This window comes from Cydia strobilella, chromosome 4 (genome assembly GCF_947568885.1).
Source record: "Cydia strobilella chromosome 4, ilCydStro3.1, whole genome shotgun sequence".
Taxonomy (NCBI): domain Eukaryota; kingdom Metazoa; phylum Arthropoda; class Insecta; order Lepidoptera; family Tortricidae; genus Cydia; species Cydia strobilella.
Window position 1 is genome coordinate 23,142,277 of NC_086044.1, and position 22,705 is coordinate 23,164,981.

The 22,705-nt window shown below is 36.7% G+C and overlaps 1 protein-coding gene across 1 annotated transcript in view; it reads left to right on the top strand.

Annotated features, from left to right (window-relative positions):
- LOC134740833 (uncharacterized) overlaps positions 1-22,705 on the top strand; it is a 93,215-nt gene that overhangs the window by 25,947 nt on the left and 44,563 nt on the right. Inside the window, exon 2 of the mRNA XM_063673479.1 lies at positions 3,863-3,999. Coding sequence (XP_063529549.1) covers positions 3,865-3,999 — 135 coding nt within the window. The 5' untranslated portion in view covers positions 3,863-3,864. The remainder of the gene's footprint in view (positions 1-3,862; positions 4,000-22,705) is intronic.

Here is a 22,705-nt window from a genome sequence, read left to right on the forward strand (position 1 = left end):
GGGTCTACGTCTTTGAATATTCGTTTTAAGGGTAACTAGTGGAGCTATAATTAGGTATCATTTATAAAGAAAAGAAAAAGATCTATAGTGAAATTGCAATTTTCATAACACTAATAACTAATAATATATATAACATTAACATTAGCTTTATTAACTCTAGTCTTGTCAGCGACCAATGAAGATATAGGTATAGGGTTATTATTGGGTTGTTGTCCCATCCTTTTATAAGAGCTTATGGCAAATTAATATTCGTGCCAGTGATAATAGAGGCAACAATATTTTCTTTTATGATTACAATTTACCCCCTTTTTTCTTAATACCTTGGCGTGCCAATGTTTTCTTTAAATGTCTCGGTTCTGCTCACACGATTTCCTTTTACAGAAATAATACGTACCTTATCTATAAGTAAATAATTAACTCTTTGTATGATTGAATTACTCATATATTTAACTATAAATGCAATAGGTATGTGACACATATTACATGTATTTCTACAATTCTAGGCTAGGTTAGTATTACGTAAAATTATCGTTTATCACTATTTACCTTGTAACAACTGGCATACTTCTATTGTCCCGATATAAACTCGGACAAACATAGACATACGTTGAACTACATCCATATTCCAAATACTTTGCAAAATAATGGAACTAAGAAGTAATGACTGTACTATTGTCACAAGCAATAACCTATTTCCTTTCGTTTAGACCAGAATCGGAATCACGGTCAAAAACTGTGTCAGTTTTTAGTGTTCCGTGCAAAACTTTGTTTTGACAAACGGAACACTTATGGGATCACTTCGGTCTTGCATCAGTTAAATGCGTTTTTCTCAGAGACCGTTTGACATAGATACCTAAAATTTGAAACAGTTATAGCAATTACCACCACTAATATTGTAAATAAGTCAAAACCACTTATTTATTTAGACTTTATTTCGACCCGGCCATTTCATAAATCAGTCAGTGTAAAATCAGAACAGAATGTCGAATATTATTATCGTAAAAATGTTATTGCATCCTGCAGAAACTATAAACTGACTTTTTTGACAGGTATGTAAATGAATGCTGCTAAAATGTATCTTGTGTGGCAAGTTTAGGTACTGCAGTCGTACTGTGATTGCATTTCTTATAAAAAGTAGGTATGATTTTTGGCGCGCATATTTTGTTCTATCTAGCGATAAAAAATTTCATCGGATATTACCGCATTGCAAGCGGCTCCTCCTTTTTTAAACTGTTTTTCATTCATTTCAAGTGTGGTTACTCATAGAGTATGTCTGAATGTCTGCCAAATTAAACCAGTTTGACAGTACTGGCTTCCCTCGAATGGCTGACCCAAAAAAAAAATCCTCGCCGGACATATTTTTTTTTATTTAACTAGATTCCCCGCGGTTCCTCGCGGGACGATTTTCGGGACGGCTGAAGTGGTTTTTTTTCATTAGTGTTAGGTTCTAGGATAGTATAGTTTAGAGTAAGAGTAATTTGTTATTGTGATGTATAATTGTATATTTGGTTTAATGTAATGTAATTTAGTATAATTTTTAGAGTATGAAAGATTGACTGTTATAACCAAATAAAACCTACAATAACTACTAGATTCCTAATTGTAAAGTTAAGATACTGCCGACCATATTTAGACCGTGCCTGCGCCGGCGCCGGATGCAAGGTCATTTGATCGCTAACATGTGCGAATTTACACCAGAACAGATCATTTCATCAAAATCCGAGGCAGGGTAGTAAAATGCTTTATTATAGCCATCGTCATTTTTATGACAATTAAAATAGTGCCAAGGTGAAGTTCTGAGAATTTAAACATTTTACAGAAAAACACGGCACGCCTACGTTTTAGTCGTAGAGTAAATTGAAATAAATTTGAGTCTGGAAAATTCATGACATTCATTTAAACAGTGATCATGTTGCCTACTTTTTTTAAAAGAATACTGCAGATTGTTGGATCTTGAGATTACTTTTGTGTCCTCATTCTACACCAATCTGGCAATTGTCACTACAGCGCAGACAAACAGCCAATTTGCTGTACATTTCTGGGTCGACCAGTAACAAACAGTCGTTAGATCTAGTAATTTACCGCGATTGTAGAAACAAGGCGACACCTGCGTAGATGGCTTATTGCCTACTAAGTACTTCAAACCGCTACACATTTTAGGGACGGACGCATGACCACGCGTTTGGCGGACACAATTCAGAATAACGAAAGATGAAGATTAATCAAAGAAACATTGAGAAAATAATCAAACACGGACTAGAATCCTGCATCGACCTTACCGGAGCAAATACTTCTACCTTCAAATTAGTTACAATTTTGAAACGAACGTAAAACCACAAATTCGCTAATCTTTGCCAAATAAGTGCAGTTACAGGTCGATTATCGCAACAGCAACAACCCGTTTAAACAAAAAAAGGAGTCCGCATATAAATTAAAGCTCTTATGTCATTTTGGTTCTAGATTGCAATCGCTTTCGATCGCGTAATGTAAATGATGTGGGTGACCGGTGAGAGTAGTTCAAGGTAGTCACCACCGCAAACACGGTAGCTGTAAGATAGTTCACTTTATCGAATAGTATTTTGTAGTTATTCTATCTCAGTTGAAAACAAAATGTCTCAACAGTTTTCTAAAGTTAAGGACCATCTTATTAAAGTATTTGAAGCGTCCCTAAAATGGTGAGCTCTTGTTTAAGCTATGCTTTGTAGGCATTTTTGAGCTTCAATAAAGACAAATAAAAAAAAAATCGTTTATTTCAGATCTGCATTGATCCATAACGGTGTTAGTATAAAAAAAAACCTAAAAACTATGCTAAGTACTAAATTAATTAATAATAGTACAACTAAAAAATATTTATCTCTAAGTAAAAACTAAAAGCTAGGTATTTGGTTAGACGTGGCCACTCGGAGACCAGGAGCGCAGGTTGCCATGCTTTATTTCGCTCTCCCAATGGCCACCTCCACCCAAAACTTCGTAACAGGGCAGTCGAGGCGCTCGGCCAACACCCTGAGAAGACTGTTGCTGTAAAAGATGACCGATCGATAATAATAAGTCGTTTTCAAGCAAAAGGTACCACATCATCTCTTGCCATAAGAACGCTCTGACAGGTTTTTCGTATAAAGATACAAAGCAATTTTCGTCCTTTTGGTAAGTGACAATATGGTTTTGATTAAAAACGACACAGTTATATATTTATAAGTAAGGACTTTATTGCACAATGTTACGAAAATGTCTTAATGGCCAACTTAATGCGTTTTAGCATTCTCTAACAGTTAAGTGCCTACCAAAGTTGCAAAGAGAAAAGTAATAATGTGATAAACTGGGGATAGAAATATCAGCCATTTATACCAGTGAAATGGCTGTAGATTTGATGCGATATGTTTGGTGCCTTCGGCAGCGTTTCTATATCCTGTTTAGTTGTTATTAAGTGCTTTAATTCTGGCACGCTTTCCTCATGGTCTGCTAGTTTCTGGAAAAGCGCATTCTTTACGAATCAAACTTGATTATATAGAGTACTCGATCTAGTAGAATAGGTGGATCCACGAAGGTGGATCACATTACAATCCGTAGATTAATTCTGGGGTTAGATCGCGAAGATTTTTATGAATCAATCATATCGCGTTGACGCTCGTTTGTTATAGAACCTCGAAAAATATAATTTCATGGCATTTAATCACTTATCCCTTTATTCATAAAACTTGGCAACCTCTCACAAGTCTCTGTTAATTTTGCGGGGCAAACTATCATCAACTGTTTGTAAAATTAAATCGAACACACCGTCTATCCGCCATTAGCAATCACAAGCCTAGTTCATCAATATATGCCGTTTTTCTCTTATCGCTTAAACGCGCATCTTTCTTTACAGACATGCTGAAGCACGTGGCGGTGTCTCCGCACCGCGCACGCGCGGACTCCGTCAGCCTGGCCTCATCGGCCTCTTGCTGCAGTCTCGGCTCGCTGGACCACAGGCACGACTCCGTCGGCGACCTCTCGCAGAGGACGGTAAGTTACAATTTCTTCCCTTAGTGCTCAGCATTTATGAGGTCTTTAACCCGCTTTGGGCCAAAAAAAGCTATGCTATTGTCTTTATCCCTTCCATTTGTGAAAGGAAACCAGCAGTGGGAAGCATACGTCAGCTCAGGACAGACCAAATCATCAGAGAATTTCAATCTGTTGTTAAATTTGTGAAGCTCGTGATGGACTGTTACAAAAATCAATGTGATCCAAAATAATAATGACACCAAACAATGAGAAAATGATGACTTCTTTCCAATCCTTTAAAGGTTAAAGAATTAGAACACTTGTAGCCAAATTTAGGTTTCTTAATATACTGTTAGGTACTACAATTTCCGTGGTCCAGTCCGTCCAGTTTTAATACATTAACTAGATTACTACGACGAATATGTTCGCTACAATAAACCCGGGAATGGGGAAAAATGTGCAATGTGCTTAAGCCCTCTTTGGCATCAGTTTTCGAAAAGGTACTTTTGCGTAATACTTTCATTACTTGCTCAGCTCTATCAGTACCTATTATATCACGAATCATGACGCAATTGAAATATTAAAGAATTGTCAAGTAATTGACTACAACGACAATATTATGTTCCTATCTTCCATCATTAGAAAGCTAGACATTACTTGGAAATAATGCAAGACCTCTGACTCCAGCATATTATTATGTAGTATAAAAAATCCCTCATTTCCTATATTTAGGTACCAGTTAGCATTACGTTTTCTCAAATGATTCTGTAATTCTTTTTGTACGTATAAGGAAATGTCGTCCCTATTTTCTTTTCATGTAAGAAGCAATGAGTTACCCCACAAGGCCTTGACCGCGAGTAAACTTTGATGCAGGAAGCATTATGGACTTTTAAAGCCAATAAATGTTTTTGATAGTGCGTTATCGGTGTTTATTTAAATTGAACATGTTTTGAGTAAATATTAGTTTCCTCCCTTTATGGCCTCGAGTTGTGATATCAGCTCACAAATTTTCATAATTTTTATTATTAATAGCAATGAATTTATTCATGTAGATTCTTTCCACTTGATATGACATCTTCCTGATGCCATTGATGTTAAGAAAAAAATACTTATTGGTATATTTTTGAAAAAAAAATCTATGTTGCTTAGTTTTCATATTACCTAAATAAGAATAAGAATAACATTTATTTGTATTTATTTCTGATTTACTTATAGCAGTATTCTTTACTTTAAAATTATGTTTTTCAATCCAGGCAATGTAGCACAAACATTATCTCAGTGCCTTGCGTGCGGTTAATCACTAATTAGTTTTCTAAATTAATATAAACACATATTAAGAAATCCTGGGAAGACTGCATTGTGCGAATTTGCATTAAAGTCCACAATAGTTAGTTATATTCTATTGTGTGAGCAATAATTCACAAAGAATGAGAACAATCTGGGAGTTATGGAGAAATACCTCGGTTTGAGCCGTGGTTTGTGTTGAAATTATTATTGGCTTGGTCCGTCATCGCCCGCCCTCCAATTTAATATCTGGGTATATCTTCAAATTTCAACTGACAATTTACTATTGTGTTCGAAATATTTGGAGTTATTAAAGAGTTCTATAACAATACAGAAAGGATAAATATTCACGGGTAAGTAAGTTACGAGGTTCCCTATGGTTGCGCTATTGCGCAGTCTAAACGAATCTTGAAGGATATGATTATTCTAATTATGATTCGTCTGATGATTAAGTAGGTACTTTATTCAAGTTAATATTAGCTATAAATTTATTTCAGCCTTTATATCAAAACGATCCACTTATTAAAATCCTTTTAAATACGGCAAGCAGCAGTTAAAACTCCTATATGTAGACATCTTGATGAATGCCATCACCAGTTTTGTGGCCACTTATTTAATTTTGCTAATAGAGTAGTCATTCGTTTAGGCATCTGCGACTGTCTTTTGTCTTCATAGAAACTTCCGTCGAGTTTATCCGTCATCTTGACTGCCTACTAGCAATAATATTTATCTCGTCCAGACGATCAGCCATTATTTTTAATAAAATACATGTAAAACTATTACCTGACTCTCTCTCTGTGGTCGCTCCCTCATGACTGAGGATCGTGGTCATCAGTGGATGTGGATGCTCCACACCTGGTTCTTTTAATCTGCCTCCATCGGTGCCTGTCCATCGCGTCTCTGACGACCGAGCAAAAGCTGGTTGAGGATGGGGCCCCTTTTACTTGATCGCTCCATCTAGTTGGCGACCGTCCCCGGCCTCGATTACCTGACTAGGTAACTATTATTTTATGGCTAGGTACTGATCGAAATTTGTCTTTCACAATGAACAAGTTTTAACATAACACCACGAAATTAAAGCTCACTAATTAAGCGACACTGACATTCTGCATTTATCTTAACTTCAATTTAAAGCGTATAAACAATTAAATTGCAATTTCAACCAAAATACAGTGTGTATTAAGTCCATAATTAAATAATATTGTCTTCGGTTACCGCGATAGTTACTCATGAAATAAAACTATGAAAACGGATTATATCGCGTATATTGAATTTATAATACATCCCGACGTTTCGAACTCTTTACAGCGTTCGTGGTCACCCGTTGACCACGAACGCTGTAAAGAGTTCGAAACGTCGGGATGTATTATAAATTCAATATACGCGATATAATCCGTTTTCATAGTTTTATTTCATCCATAATTAAATGTTTGTTCATTAGATGCTTTATTGTTTCGAATGAGTGATGACCAAGTGAGATAGGGAAGATTTCTCGATTGTTCAGCTCGGTATGGTTTTGAACGCTCTGTTTAGATGAACAACGTCTTAAACTACCTATGAAACTCGTATAGCTAGTGTTGCTATCATTCTCTTTAAAAAAAACCCGGCCAAGTGCGAGTCGGACTCGCGTTCCAAGGGTTCCGTACATTACACAATTTAAACAAATGTATTTTTTATGTGAAACGTGAGTGAAATGTCTTTAAAAAACCCGTAGGGGTCGGATCAAAAACTAAGTAATTAAGTCCGACTCACGCTTGACTGCACATTTCTAATAGGTTTTCCTGTGATCTATAGGTAAAGATCTATTTTGTGTATTTTTTTCAAAATTTTAGACCCAGTAGTTTCAGAGATAAAGGGGGGGGGGGATGGTCATTTTTTGCCTATTTTCTTGAATAACTTCTAAACTGTTTCTCCTAAAATTATAAAAAAAATTTTTTTGAGATTCTCACAATGAGCTCTTTCATTTGATATGTAATATATAGTTTGAAAAACTTTATTTTTTAATTTTCACATTTACCCCCCAAAAGTGGCCCCCGTGTTTAAAATTTATTTGTTTACGTTACATGTTCGTCTTTGGGTTACAAACTTACATATGTATACCAAATTTCAACTTAATTGGTCCAGTAATTTCGGAGAAAATAGGCTGTGACAGACGGACAGACAGACAGACAGACAGACACTCAGACAGACAGACAGACGCACGAGTGATCCTATAAGGGTTCCGTTTTTCCTTTTGAGGTACGGAACCCTAAAAGTATCTCCATACCGTCGTAAGTCACAAAGCACGTTGTATGAAAAAGTGCCTTTTTAAGCACATGGGCGAGCGTGGGAGCATTATAAAACGATGGGATTTGGACAGATGGTCCGAGCAAGTGTACTCAGGGCATTTGTTTTTCAAATATAACCACAATAGGTGCTGTGTGCTAGTTTACTTTCCCTGTTGGTTTAAGTTTGGCTCTGTTTAGAGTCATCGGCTGATCACGTACTGACGGTATTGACTATCTCATATAAACATTAATTTCCCTTTTATTATAAGATAGAAGCTAAATTTGGAAATAAAATACATTTTTTTTATAGAAATATTTACTCGACCTATTTTGTAATAGTGCAACCAATACAAATTCAGTCAAAGGAGTTGTATATTTTTTTAACATTGTGATTAGTCAATGTTTAATATTAAAAAATTGTTTCATTAAAAAAGTATTATTTCCCAAAATGTAAATAAATATAGAGTCTGTGCGGAAAGAGAGAAGTCGTGGAATGTATGTACTACATTTCACCACTGTTCTCTTTCCGAACACTATTAAATAACATTATGATTAAAACAAATAATAAAAACTTAAGTAACTAAAATATGACAATAAAAAAAATGTGGTTGTCTGTAAAGTCGGTTTACGGACGATAATTTTGCGTGATAACGTCATAAGAAAACATTGATGAAAAATTCTATACTTTCAGTTTCCATGGAGATCTGTCCACAACGTTTCCATGGAGATCTGTCCACAACGTTTCCATGGAGATCTGTCCACAACGTTTCCATGAAGATCTGTCCACAACGTTTCCATGGAGATCTGTCCACAACGTTTCCATGGAGATCTGTCCACAACGTTTCCATGGAGATCTGTACATAACGTGACACTTTTTCGTGCATGCCACCGGTGTTCATCGATTTATAAGACGTTATCACGTCAAAAGTTATCGTTCTCTTTCTTGTTAGTCACATAACAAGCATTTTTATCATACCTAAAGTCCATGAAACTAATGTGATGAGACTGAATTGACGTAAGGTTGAAATTTGCTTGTACATACTTAAATGATTTATATTTATTTTGTATTATGTTTTATTTTTGAAGTTTAGTCGTAGTAAGCGCACATGGCGTCGCCTCAGGCATCTGACCTTTTTGTACACATCTTACAGCAATATATAACTTACACATGTGCAATCTGTGCTAACCACTGTCATCACTATTGCCCAATTTACTAATTTAGTGTTTTGTTACTCACAAGCTATTTTTTAGTACAGGATATAGCTAATATTTTGCCAATTGTTTAGGTTTATGGTAAGTTGCACGTTGCACGCGGCGCTGGCGATATTATGCATGAGATGACGCGCGGGTATCATATTTGCAAGCAAGTAATCTATTGCCATCAAAATTGTTATGTAGGTATGTGTAATTCTAAAAGCTTGTAATACAAGTACACACTAATTTAATATGGTATCGGACTAAAGAGAAACTTAAGGTACTTAGGTACCTCATTAAAATGTTTCATATAAGAAGTTTCGTTAAGCAGAACGTTTCATCTTCTGGAATTGGTGTTGTATATACTTAATAAATATTTTACATTCTCTTAGAAGTAAAAGAAAACGTGCAGCATAATAAAATTCCGCAAGGCAATTACTACACCTGTATCTTATTATCGAAATTTTCCTTAGAAGTATTATCAAAATGACACGGAAAACCACACATTGCTCACAAATAGCGACCATGACACAGAATAAATAATAGTACTATATAGGTACAGAAGATTTACTCTCTAACAAAACGCGTCTATTACGACAAATAGGCCGCTAGGTGGCGCAAGCGCGAACAGGCGTCCGTTCCGTAGCGGTGCGCGGCAATTACTATGGCTAGACACCAAAATTGGTGTGGGCCGCATGTACTTGTAGCGACGCGACGAAATCGCGGAGTGAGCCACGCCTGACCATGATTAATCTTAAATTTTCGTCGAATCATCGTGCCGCATGCACTATTGCATGACTGCTTCACAGGGCGGACACGCTATACATCAATAATCACTTGCGTTTATATGTGTGAACGGCACGTCTGTGCACGCGTCATGCGTCATAGTGTGAGTAAGTTGCTTAAAAACAGTACTGAGCGGCCGGCAAACGGCCGTCAATCTGCTGTCGCGGGGCGAGGTAATTCGAGTCGGGGCGGGGCGGTGCGTGGCCGTTCTGTATGATAATACTATTACTTATCTGTGACTGCCTTTAATACATGACATACTATGTATCTACTCAATCAGTAGGTACGGTCAAGGGTTTGATTTCTGTACGATTTTGTACCTTATCATTCTTATCAAACCGTAATAAGTGACTTTCGATCAGAGAAGAGTCCTTATGTTTTCCTGATGGAAAGCCACATATACTACTGACTGATAATGGGATAACCGACGGCTTTCATACAGTATGCGTTTGCGTTAAGTGTCATTTTGTATGAGATTTTGAGTTTCCAAAAGTCCCGCTTGGAGCGCTTTTCAAAATCCCATACAAAATAGACATAACGCAAACGCGAACGCGCGTCACGCTATCGAATTAAATTTACACTAGGGATTCTGGTTATTGTGACAAGTGAATCGTTTTATCGAGTGATATTATATATACTTTAGACTATACGTGTATAATTATTCCATTAATACTTTACATAATTTTAATTGCATATCAATAACTTCGAAAGCGCTTGCAATCACTAATCATTTCTATTTTGTTATTATCTATGGCCTTTTCTTTCCGGATCCCGACAATCTCTCTATTAAATAACCAATGAAATATTCTCATTTCCCTTATCAATGAAGCGTGAAACATAGCATATAATTTTACTAAATATCACCACAGATCAAATATTCGTTTCATGACACGCGAGTTCATTTTCCCGCCGCTAGATGTCGCTTTTTACAACCGACAATGGCACCCACGCCCTCGATTTGCCTTTCCCATGGTTTCTTAGATGATTAGCACACCACGCGATCGTAGTATCGACAATCATGTGAATTATCAGGCCGTTGAATATTATAGCTGCGCATGGGCAAGTGAATTTAAATCTTCGGAAAACCAATGTATCTTGAGCCTTAGATTGGTTGTAACTCTGGCTTATCAGAAAGCTGTTTAACATTGTTTTTTTAGAGTCGTTAACTGGTTTGCGTTGTCAAGCTATTGGAATGGGGTGTTAGGTTAATTTTTGTGTTTTTGCTTGGTAATGTGGGCTCCAGATATGTTTTCCGGGAAAGAGAAGAATATGAGATAATAATTTTAATAATTGTATCGAAACTTTCTCATTATTATAAATATTATAGAGATTGAGCTAAACATATACTTGCTATATACCCGTTAATTACTGATAGCAAGCCTTTAAACATATTTCAATATACATGTTTTTTATAGTACATATATCATTCTAACAATTCTTACAGTAATTTTTAACAAGCAGAAATGTCTGCGATCGATGCTATTAAGCTTAGAATAAATTTAAAAGTGGAAAAATTACTGCCTTGGGTGAGACTTGAACTCACGGCTTCTGGATCCAAGTTCAAGTCTCACCCAAGGAAATAATTTTTTCACTTTTAAATTTATTCTAAGCTTAATTCTTACAGTACCTAAGCATTATTTTGAGGATTTAAAAAAACAATATCTTTAGAATTAATAGTATCCTGGTTTTCGCACAAAACATAAAACATACGAATTGAGAACCTCCTCCTTTTAAAATTGAAGTCTGTTAAAAATAGCGTTAAAGCACCAAAAAATATTAAACAATAATAAAAATACGACACCGTGGGCGTGTATCCTCACACATTTTAATATATAAAATAACATTGTTATACTTACATTGGCTTTTAACATTTTTAAATAAGCTAAATAACCACTTGCGTTAACCGTACCACTTGCGTTACCCAAACGTCCCAAAATTACCATTTGTCCCAAAATTACAAATCACAAAACTGTTCGCTTCATTTGTTTCACATAAACCCACATCTCCCATTCCGAGATCCTTAAACCGATGCTCTAAATGCCATTTCAGTAACATGGAGATGTGCGTGTGACGATATGATACTTAAGTCGGTAGGGTAAGGTTTAGTTTCGCGAGTGAGGTAGTAATGTCTAGTGATGTGATGTATTTGGTTCGAAGGAATATTTTGGAATAGGTATAAGTGTCTCACTGCAAAGTTTTTCCGATGTAATATGCGCACAGTATATTTAGGTATATTATGAAAGTATAAGGCTACAGTATATTATGATTTGTAGTGCTATATTATGATAGTATAAAGTTCTCACCACCTCGGTTAAACCGTAGAATTACATCTTAGTTCAGTTCCCTATTTAATTTCTTAGTTTTAATTTAACTTTAAGTATACACAAGGCCTACAATTAACTGTGCAATAAGTTTAAGAATCGAATGTAACAACGTAACCTAACAATGTATAATTGTAACCCCTGTTGGCAGACCTTTTAAAAAAAAAAAAGAATATTCATTATTTTAATTCCTAATAAATTCTTTATTATGAAACTGTCATGCACAAAATATAGATTCAATCTCTTTTCTTAACCTATAATAACTTAGATTTGCCTGAATTTATAGCTAAACACATTGTAGCACAAGAAAAACGACTAAACTCTTCTGTAAGTTCTAAAATTTCTGTTAATGAATCTATGGCCAATATTCCTGGTAATATTTCCGCATCCCAACACTACTCGTAGTGATGAGATGAGACCGCCGCGCGCGCCGGTTCACACGGCAACATGTGCATCCTGCGGCATTGTTCGGTTTATTTTTCTACATCGCCCATTGTTTGACGCGAAATGCATCTGTGCCAGAGAAATATACAATTTTAGAGCGTTTTTGTGTGTAAGTATATTTTTTTGTACATAAGTCGAAGTGCATGTGTGTTTTTAGGAATGTCCCATCGGAAATCCGGAAAAAAGCCGTGCTGAGACAATTTTGCAAAATGTTTTATGAAATAGGTACCTATTGCGATTTTTGAATCTTAGTAAATTTTACCAATAGGTACGCTAATAATCTTTAATAAAATGATAGAAAAAAGTTTATTTCTGAAATTGCCGAAAGACTAATAAGATGACGTACTAATATTTGCGTATGCTGCGCTACTTTTTAATTATGTCTGATTTTTCAGTAAAGTTGCAACGTATTTTATAAACATTTATTCATTTTATTCCACTAATGAAATGAAATTCTTTATTTTCAGGCAACTATTGGCCCAAAGATAAATACCTTAAAACTAGCATACATATTATATTATATTATGCTAGTTGTTGTGAGGCGATGGATGCTAGGTGCTCAACTGTTCCAACATAATTTGTCTGTCTGTCTATACTAATGTTATGTGATATTATTGTTGTTATAATTGTTGCTGTTTTATGTATTATTATTGCTGTTAGTTTTAAGTTTCGTGACGCATTGGTTCAACTGTAATGTCATGTAAACATTCTTATCAATAAAATAAAAAAATAAATAAAAATATATCTTGAAACTAATAACTAAAACCACACAATTATGGCTGTGATGCAGTTCGCAACCCCGCAGTGTCACTATTGTTTTTAGCTTTTCGTTAAAGCTAAGATAAATTAGAATCTAATGAGTCTAATGTTATTTGACAAGTAGTCAAGTAGACAAGCTAAAATTACTTCAGGCATTCGAATATGCCCTAGGTTGTCAACTTTTCACCGATCTCACATAGAAAGCCGACCGGAAGTCAGTCCTTCCTGCGTCCAATGATCACGCAATTAAGCCATTGCCGCTTCCGGTGTTAGTAAACAAGCGCCGGCCATTGTCGAGTGACCTTTCACTGGCTTGTCAACATGGAGTTAATCTGCATATGTAGATAATGGAGAGCGATGGAGGAAGTTTTTGTGGTTCCTGATATGACAGGGTACATACATACATGTTTCGGAGAGCCTAAAAGTGGAAAGTCGCGCGAGTGACTAAAAACAAGCGAGTGAAACCGCTAAGTTAGTTAACTTTTTCTCTTCTTTATTACATGGACTAATCACCATTTACTCCATTCCACCCTCACTAGCCACGTCTATCGCATGCATCCAGATAGGTGGGCTAACATGGACACCAATGGATGCCGGTAGAGAAGCGTAGGCGGGGTAGGGCCAGGCGGAGATGTCGAAACGACTTTGACAACTTGCTTAAAAACTGGCTCGAAAAAGTACAAAATCGAGTTATGGGAAACCAGGGGAGAGGCCTTTGCCCAGCAGTAGGACACAAAACACGTAAAAACACTTACTTATAACGCAACTTACAGGGTTAGGCTTACCAGATGTCAGGAATTTTCGCCTTTTGTCGGTAATGCGGAAGGAACACGAAAATGTCAGGATTTTTTTTAATTAATAGACTTTTTATATATGTTTTAAAAATCGAAATCATGTTTAATATTCGCATTTGCAGAGATAACAATATAATAAGTAGGTATCGTCTGCCTCTGTAATTAAAAATAATGTAGGTAAATCATCTTGTTTAATTAGACCCCCCCCTCCCATCGTCGTCAACGATGAGTGTCAGGAAAAATATTCGCAATTTAGGAATTTTTTCAGGAAATTCAAAATTTGTACCTGGTAACCCTAAACAGGGTGCATATTATCCATGTGCTTTGATCCAGTTTCAATCGCTCTGCTATGTAAATTGCACTCTTATACTCCATGCCGAGCGGGAACCTACAAATTACCTTTATACAAACAATTGTAACGGCACCGCACCACCCACGCTGTATGCGGTACATATACGTGTAACGAGCAAAACAAAAGCTACCGTATCAAATGAGCCACTCGCTCACGCACGGTGTCATCATAAAGGATGCTCATGCGCATTACACAGTGTAACGCGCAAGCAATATATTAACCTCTCGTCTGTGTATGTTAAGAATCTTGACCGAAATTTAAGTTCATTTTTTTTAATTTTTTGCTGCTCTTTCTTTTTAGGGTTCCGTACCCAAAGGGTAAAAACGGGACCCTATTACTAAGACTCCGCTGTCCGTCTGTCCGTCTGTCTGTCTGTCACCAGGCTGTATCTCATGATCCGTGATAGCTAGACAGTTGAAATTTTCACAGATGATGTATTTCTGTTGCCGCTATAACAACAAATACTAAAAAGTACGGAACCCTCGGTGCGCGAGTCCGACTCGCACTTGGCCGGTTTTTTTTCTATGCTGTAGCACAACCGAGGTTTGAACCGGCGATTTTTTACCCTCACACACACTTAAAAGGTTAATATGTAAAATTATTGTAAGTTAAGGAAATAAACGCGATGATCGCCCTCGCAGAGAAATGTGAGCTTTCGTGGGCTCAAATTTTCACACTATTTAAGTAACAGATATCAACAATCAAACAAATGTATCCCACAGCCGCCAGACGGATATCACTGTCGCCCACTATCCTCTTAATGCAGAATTAAAAGTAAATCTTTTTTATGAGTTTTTACACTGATATTAAAATTAAATACTTATTCCAAATAGACCCAAGGGTCCCACAATGGAGGAGGATATACAATTTAAAACCTGCACCGTTAATTTTATTGTGAAAGTTTTGAATGTTGCAAGTTCCTTTTGTTTCTATAATTGAATACTTTAACTTAATTAAAAAAACAGAACATGAATTAATTGAAATAACAGGTACGCTTAACGCTGCTTTTTATATAAGTCTTTGCTAAAATGGAAAGATACTGTACTGCTTGTATTCGTTAACTGTGGCGAGCCCCGACCAAAGATAACGAAATGTAATGATCTGGGCAATCTGATATATGTCTTCATAACCGTTATACAACTATATTAACACCAATTGAAAACCACTTTCTACTGAACGTTTCAAATGTCAAAGCTATTTTCAATTATTCTCGCTTTGTTTTTTGTTAATAAGTGAGATAATCAAAAATGGTTACTCAGCTTTTGATAAGCAAGGTAACTAAAATACTTGCATTTGTTTTGAGAAGTGGCTTATGTCTATGTCAATATTAGACTTATATTGATCGGGATATAGACCGTGATTGTGATTACCTTTTGTATTGTAGGTAATCACGGTCTATATCCCGGTCAATATAAGTCTAGTGAAACTAACCGTGAATCATTCAAAACTCTTATGTCAATATTAATCAATAACGACCCGCAAATGTTGTTTTCAATGGTCTAGGAACTCTTAAGTGTTATTCTTTTGGGATGCTTCAAGAGAGCTGCAGCTGCAGCTCGCGAGCCGCGATTAGCCGATTCCTGTACTAGACGACAATATATGTGCCATTCTCAACCAAAAGGGCACTTATTGTCGGTTATCAATAAGGCGCTATTACCATGTAACTTCAAATTGAAATCAACCTTACCAACAACCGACAATGTGGTACCTTTTGGTTGAGAACGTCACATATAACACAGACAAATAAGTAGGTACTTAAATAAAAAATAACTCAGCGACATGTGAGAAACCCAGTCTCAGGCCCGCAGTTACACCATAGACAAATAAGCAAGCTTGCTCAAATGCTCACTCTTTACTCCATACATCAATTCCGTTACTTAATCAATAATAAGTTGTATGGGAGGTACATATATGATAAAACGTATTATTCACAAGTTTTAAACCCGTTTAAAACTTTTTAAGTTTAATTCTTATTGCAAATAAATTTTTGCAATCCTCGCTTAGATCCCAGAGCCCAAATTAAGAGCTTTAATCTATGTATGTCCGCCTGTTGTCTAATTTGCTTAATTTGTATGTCATGTCATTTTTGTGGTATGGAAATATGGAATGAGTACTCTAAGCTTACTTATTCCTCTATGGTTACAAAGATGAACACGAAACTTCATGCGCGTGACTCGATTTCAGATCAATTATTTGAAATATACCCAAGAACCGTTACATGACTTGAAATCCTTGCGAATAAAATTACTAAGATTATATATTACTAGTGGCTGCATCCAATTTATATGCACGCATGCCATAACATACTTACATGCTAGTGCTGTGCTATTGAGGTCCATCTGCGTGCAATTGAAATATATATAGAAGATAAACGTAAGATTACATAACGTTCCATCGCTTTGCCGCTGTCTCTGTCACATTTCGCAAGAAAGAACTTGAAAGATCATGCGCGCCAAGTGTCCATTTTGATCGAATTTTGTCGATTTTTATTTAACTTAAAAACGTTACCCTACAATATCGATATTCGAAAGCTATGAAATTACTATTTAAGTTAAGATTGTTTTTTCTTATTTTTTTGTTTATAGTATCACATAATAAATAACCGAGTAAAGTTGGATTAAAAGTCCGAGTTAGAGGTTACTTTGGGAATTAATTGTATCGAGCTAAGTGTCATCATTCGTGTATCGGAAGCTGATATTAAAGATAATATAGTCAAGAACTACATATATTTTTTCCACGTCTACGAATATCAACGCCTCTTAGAAAAACATGATCATATAAGGAGATTTTTCGCCTTCTGGCTCAGGGAACCGCCTTAAGAAGTTATTCCGATTACCGAGCATTCGCCTCATCAGACGAGTACATAAGGGTGAAATTGGTATCCGTGACAAATATACACAATCGGATGTTAACAATTTTTGCATGATTGCGTTAAGCGATAGGAATCACACTTATCTAAATGACTTTTTGTAGATCTTATGTCATTGCACAAAAGGTTTACCAATGGTCAGTTACGTTGTACAGTCGAGTTCACAAACATATTCACAAGCCACCGATCAAAAATTTATTTACACGACCTTATTAATAGTGGTAAATTTATTTTTGGGACGTTGGCTTGTAAAGTTGTTTGTGAACTCGACTGTACTATATGTACAACATTGCGTTTTGTTTCTGAGCGTGCGTGTGCGCAGACACAAGTGACATGACATCACGTAATGATGCGCGCGTGACACATCAGTACTGTACTGTATGTGTTAGTATGGCAAAGGCTTCGGATCCTGGAGTAAATCGATTGGCGAGGCACATGTAGTTTGACGTCATGGTTTTTTTATACTACGTCAGTGGCAAACAAGCATACGGCCCGCCTGATGTTAAAGCATTCTCCGTAGCCTATGTACGCCTGCAACTGCAGAGGAGTTACCGACCCTAACACTCCTCTCCCTTTTTGAGCTCTGGCAACCTTACTCACCGGCAGGAACCCAACACTATGAGTAGGGTCTAGTGTTATTTGGCTGCGGTGGTTGACTAAAATGCTGATTGTACTGTGTAATGTGTATTATTTGGCAAAAAATCGTTTACCTTTGTAAACGCTAAGTGTCTTCCGATTGGTTTATACCATAGGGTGGGCCAGTGATAAATTCTCTTTTCGTATTGACGTCTTTCGTTAAAATGCATTTATCATTGGCCCACCCTATATTATGAACTTAGACCAATCTATTTCTATTTCCTAAAACAGGTGTTAGCAACGAATTAGTTAACTAGAAGTTAAAAATGTATGCAGATAATAAAGTTAGATACTACGTATATATTTTATGATTACTAAGAATGATATATAATCTACAAATAACAAGATTGTAGCACAGAAATGCTCGTGTAAGAGTGACTAATAACCAATCATGTTTCTATGACTGTGCCAAGAACTTTGCTCAGTTGTTAATATGAAAAATCTTTGCATTATGCACAAAGAATCTAATTTCCATATGAAAATGAGTGAGTTATGACTTGTTTCCGCGAAGGCAGTATGTGCCATACCTGCGAAAAATTGTGTAAATTATGTAGTCCAAAATAAAAAGAATATAATTGCCATCTGTTTATATAAGTAGAAACACAAGTACACGAAAAATTTACATTAGCATCCGATGTAAAGGTGACCTCACCACACTATTCGTCTTTTCTTAGATTTTTAGGATTTTGTGTAAATGAATCAATATATAAAATTCGACCGATTTTATTTAAATAAATCAACCACGTCATTGTCGTTTCCATCCGTGAGCATCTCGGGATAAACGATCGCTTCTGTTCATAAAGGCAAATCTTACAGCATGTGGTTGCAAGTTTAGGTATAATTTATAGGTTTATAGGTAGGTGGGGTAGCACACTAGAGCGTTCCATGTTCCCGATTAAAAACGGTTGGAGGAGTCGCCGTCGTCGGACACGGCGAGGAGGACTATATAGTCTATATACATATATAGGTTATAACATAAATACCTATAAAATACCCACCTATAAAACACAAACCCCATCATCGAACCCCCGCGAAGGTACGAAACCCGTAGTGCGCGCGCGGGACTGCTGCGACTCGAGCCGCATAGACTAGCTAAGTTCAAAAAACTCACCCACATCATGGGCCGTAAGGTGTACAATCATCTATCGCGGGAAATTGCACAAAGTGCTTCACTTTTTTAATCAAAATTAAAAAAATGGCTTCTTGAGCAGGCGTTCTACGACCACAAGGAGCTTTTTAATTGATTAATTATTAAGTTTAACCTTATGGTTTAGAATTTTATGATATTTGTATATTCGTATAGTTACACGCTGTACTTGTTGACATGTAATGTTATATTATGAATAAATTATTATGATTATGATTATGATTATGAAATAGTAAACATTCCCATTCATTAAAACATTCTCATTCATTCGACAAACATTTACATTCTAAGAAAATTTGGTAATAATGACTACAGATAAAATTACGCAGATACGCAATAGCTCAATAGCAAAGCGCATGATATCTGTTATCGCTAAATATAAACATAAATACATGTTAACGGCTCCCTTGATCAAAAGAACCGCACAATGGTAACAGTGGTACCAGGGGGGGGGGTAACCCAGTTGCAACAAGTTCTTAGAACAGATAGCGTATCGAGAAAAATAGCTGCATTCAATACGATGCAATCAATAGAAGACAAATTGGAGTCGATCGATAAATTCATAAACATAAAGTAAGATTAGTAGGAATTTTTGTTATCTCCTGAAAGCTATGAATGTGTGTATTCTTTCAGTAATAAATAAAATAACATGTTAATTGCTTGTATAGTAGAGGATCATAATGGAGTGAAAAAAGTTATTGTTTAAATGATGCCCTATAGCTATGTTATAAAAAAATATGTACTATTTCAATAAGCATATACTTAATATGAAGGGTACACGGAAAGAACATGTCTATAGTCACTTTAGTAACATTTTGAGTAATCGCGGTTTTAAAATTTGGAACCATGTCAAAATGTTAATAACAAAACTTCCGTGAGACACAGACATATTAAATATATTAATGTGTCACTCACGTATTTTAAGTCGAAAACGCTCGCGAGTCTGCGCCGGTCCGTCACCGTCGCCGCAAGCTCCTGATGACGCTCCTCGGTACGGAGTGAAAATATGTCGAGCGTTTTCGACTTAAAATACGTGAGTGACCCGTTATTAATATATTTAACATGTCAAAATGTATGGTAATTCCGTGACCAGGTCTCTTTTAACTAAAAAAAAAGTTGTGTTACATATATTATACAGTGGTAGCAAAAGATATAACCAATAGTTCATAAAGAGCTCTACATTTTGAAATGAAAATCTCATTTTCCGAAAAGTGACTAGACATGTTCTTTCCGTGTACCCTTCATATAAGGTAAAGTAATTTAATACCTATTATATTAAACATTTGATAGTCTTCAGCTGATCGGTAGCTTTGGTTCCTTATTACATTTAAAAAGGTTTTCCAAGGTAACATCTATAATCTTTTCTGCTTTGGTCTAAGGTTGACTGGCATAGAATGCATTATGTCATTAAGTTCGCTTTTTCTAAAAATTTTGTGTTAATGAAATAAAACTATGAAAACGGATAATATCGCGTATATTGTATTTATACTACATCTCGATGTTTCGAACCCTTTACAGCGTTCGTGGTCAACGGGTTGGGAATTCAATATACGCGGTATAATTCGTTTTCATAGTTTTATTTCATGAGTATCGCGGTACCCGAAGACAATATTTTGTGTGAAGTTAAGTTTAAATAATATTAACAAAAGACAAACTGTGTAATAAACTAGTAATTGGTGCATTTACGGAAAAAAGTAGACATCATTTTCCCGTGAATTGACCCCTTGCCCTGCCTTGCCTTGACTGCCGGCCTAGCCAAGGTGACAATCGCTATCGCTTCGACAACGAAACGCTTTGTGTCTCTCTATCACTCTTCCATATTAGTGCGACAGTGACAGTTGCGTTTCGATCGCTACGGAGCGTTAGCGATTGGCGTGTTGACTACGCGGCCTGGTAATGCACCGATGGTTAGTCATGTCCGCGGTCGAGGAAAAAACCTCGATTTTAACCGCATGTCCTTTAATCGTGCTTTTCAATTCGCTACTGAAGGATGATTGTCAACTATTAGAGTTGTGCATGCTCGTTCACTGAAAACATCGCTCCCAACTAGTACAATTTCAGTGGTAACAGACAGACAGAATATTATAATATTAGGACTTTTTCAGTTAGAGTTAACTATAATACCTAAGTAAATTCGCAATTATTGGCGTATAAATCATATAGTTTACGAAAATAACTGACATCACCAAATTGGATCTTGTTATCTGCAATAAAGAATACAATACAATACAAAATTCCGAGTAGTTGTTATGACAATGAATGAAATCAAAGCTTCCAATAATGTCGAGGGCACAATTTGTAGACTGATAACCTGTGCACTCGCGACGCGTTAGTTCCACATCGTGTCTATTAGAGCTAGAGATGTACAAGATGTCGATAGTCATGTCACTTATCGAAACATATTTTTATCGCTGTGTGCTAATATTATATGAGATTTAATACAAAATCAGGCGGCCTAGCCAAGGTGAGAATCGCTTGCGCTTCGCCATCGAATCGCTTTGTGTCTCTATCACTCTTCCATATTAGTATGACAGTGACAGTTGCGTTTCGTTCGCTACAGAGCGGTTGCGATTGGCATGTTGTCTACGGGGCCAGTCCAAGGGTATCTGATTGTCTTATTTTTTATCCAATCAGCCACAAAAATACATATTTTATTTCGGGTAGAAATTCAAAGTGCCCTTTGCACTCCTGCACCTTGACCTTTTTATGCTTCGAACTTAGTACTCCATAACCGATCAAAACGACCATAAAAAATTTGAAAACAAAAATCTCGTTGTTAATCGCCTAAGCTCTTCATATACCTATCCAGACCAGTGTAGCTTAATATTGAATCCATATTAAATCACATTTAAAATCGGGTCTATCGCGAATTTATTTTGTTACCTTTATTTACCGATGTTTCGACACAGGTTTCACTGGTCGTGGTCGCGGCTAACTGATGTCCCAGCAAAATGTCAAAACAGAGATTTGTGTGGCTACCCGACGAAAAGTCGACAGACAGTCGAAGAGTCGACGAAAAGTAATATTGAATCAATATGAAGATATCTGGCCGCGGAGCTCCAGCATGCCAGGCGCGCGCTCCAGGCAAACGAGCTCAGGATACCGCGGGTCAACCAGAGGTCCCACATTAAGATCCCCACAGTTGAGCGCAGGCCTGCCATTCTGCCTTTTGTCAGGGGGGTCACGGACAGGATCAGCCACATCTTGAAGCGTGCTTCTATAAAAACATATTTCAAGCCAATGAAGAAGATGTCACAATTCCTGAGGCCTGTAAAATGCAATACCCCTCTACAGACTGCAGGAGTGTACAGGCTGGACTGTGAGTGTGGCCTATCATATGTCGGGCAGACGAAACGGAGCATTTCCACTCGGGTGAAGGAACACATAGCTGATGTCAAGCACCGTCGACCTAGGTCTGCTGTCTTTGAGCATGTCATGGATAAAGCCAATCACTCAATCAAGTTTGATAAGCCTCTGGTTCTTGCCAAGGAGAAGCGTTACATACCCAGAATGCTGCGCGAGGCCATTGAGATTAAGAAATATCCAAACTTTAATAGGGAAGATGGCTTTTCTCTACCACCAGCTTGGGATCCTGTAGTCCACCTGATAAAGGAGCAAGCGAGACATAGACTGTGAGACCGTAGTGTTGGATGATGCTGGACATTCTGATGTTTTGAAAAGATGTGTCCCGCCGAGTTTGTTGCCGGTCCCATATTGGGATACCCTCCTACAATTTAGGAGGGAATTAAATCTTCTCGGGTCCGTGGTGTAGGGTTGGAGCCGGCATCGTTTTTTATCGCGTATATATATATATCTTTACTTGAAAAATAATTATAGTGTATAACTAGCCTTATGAACCGATTTTGCATGTACA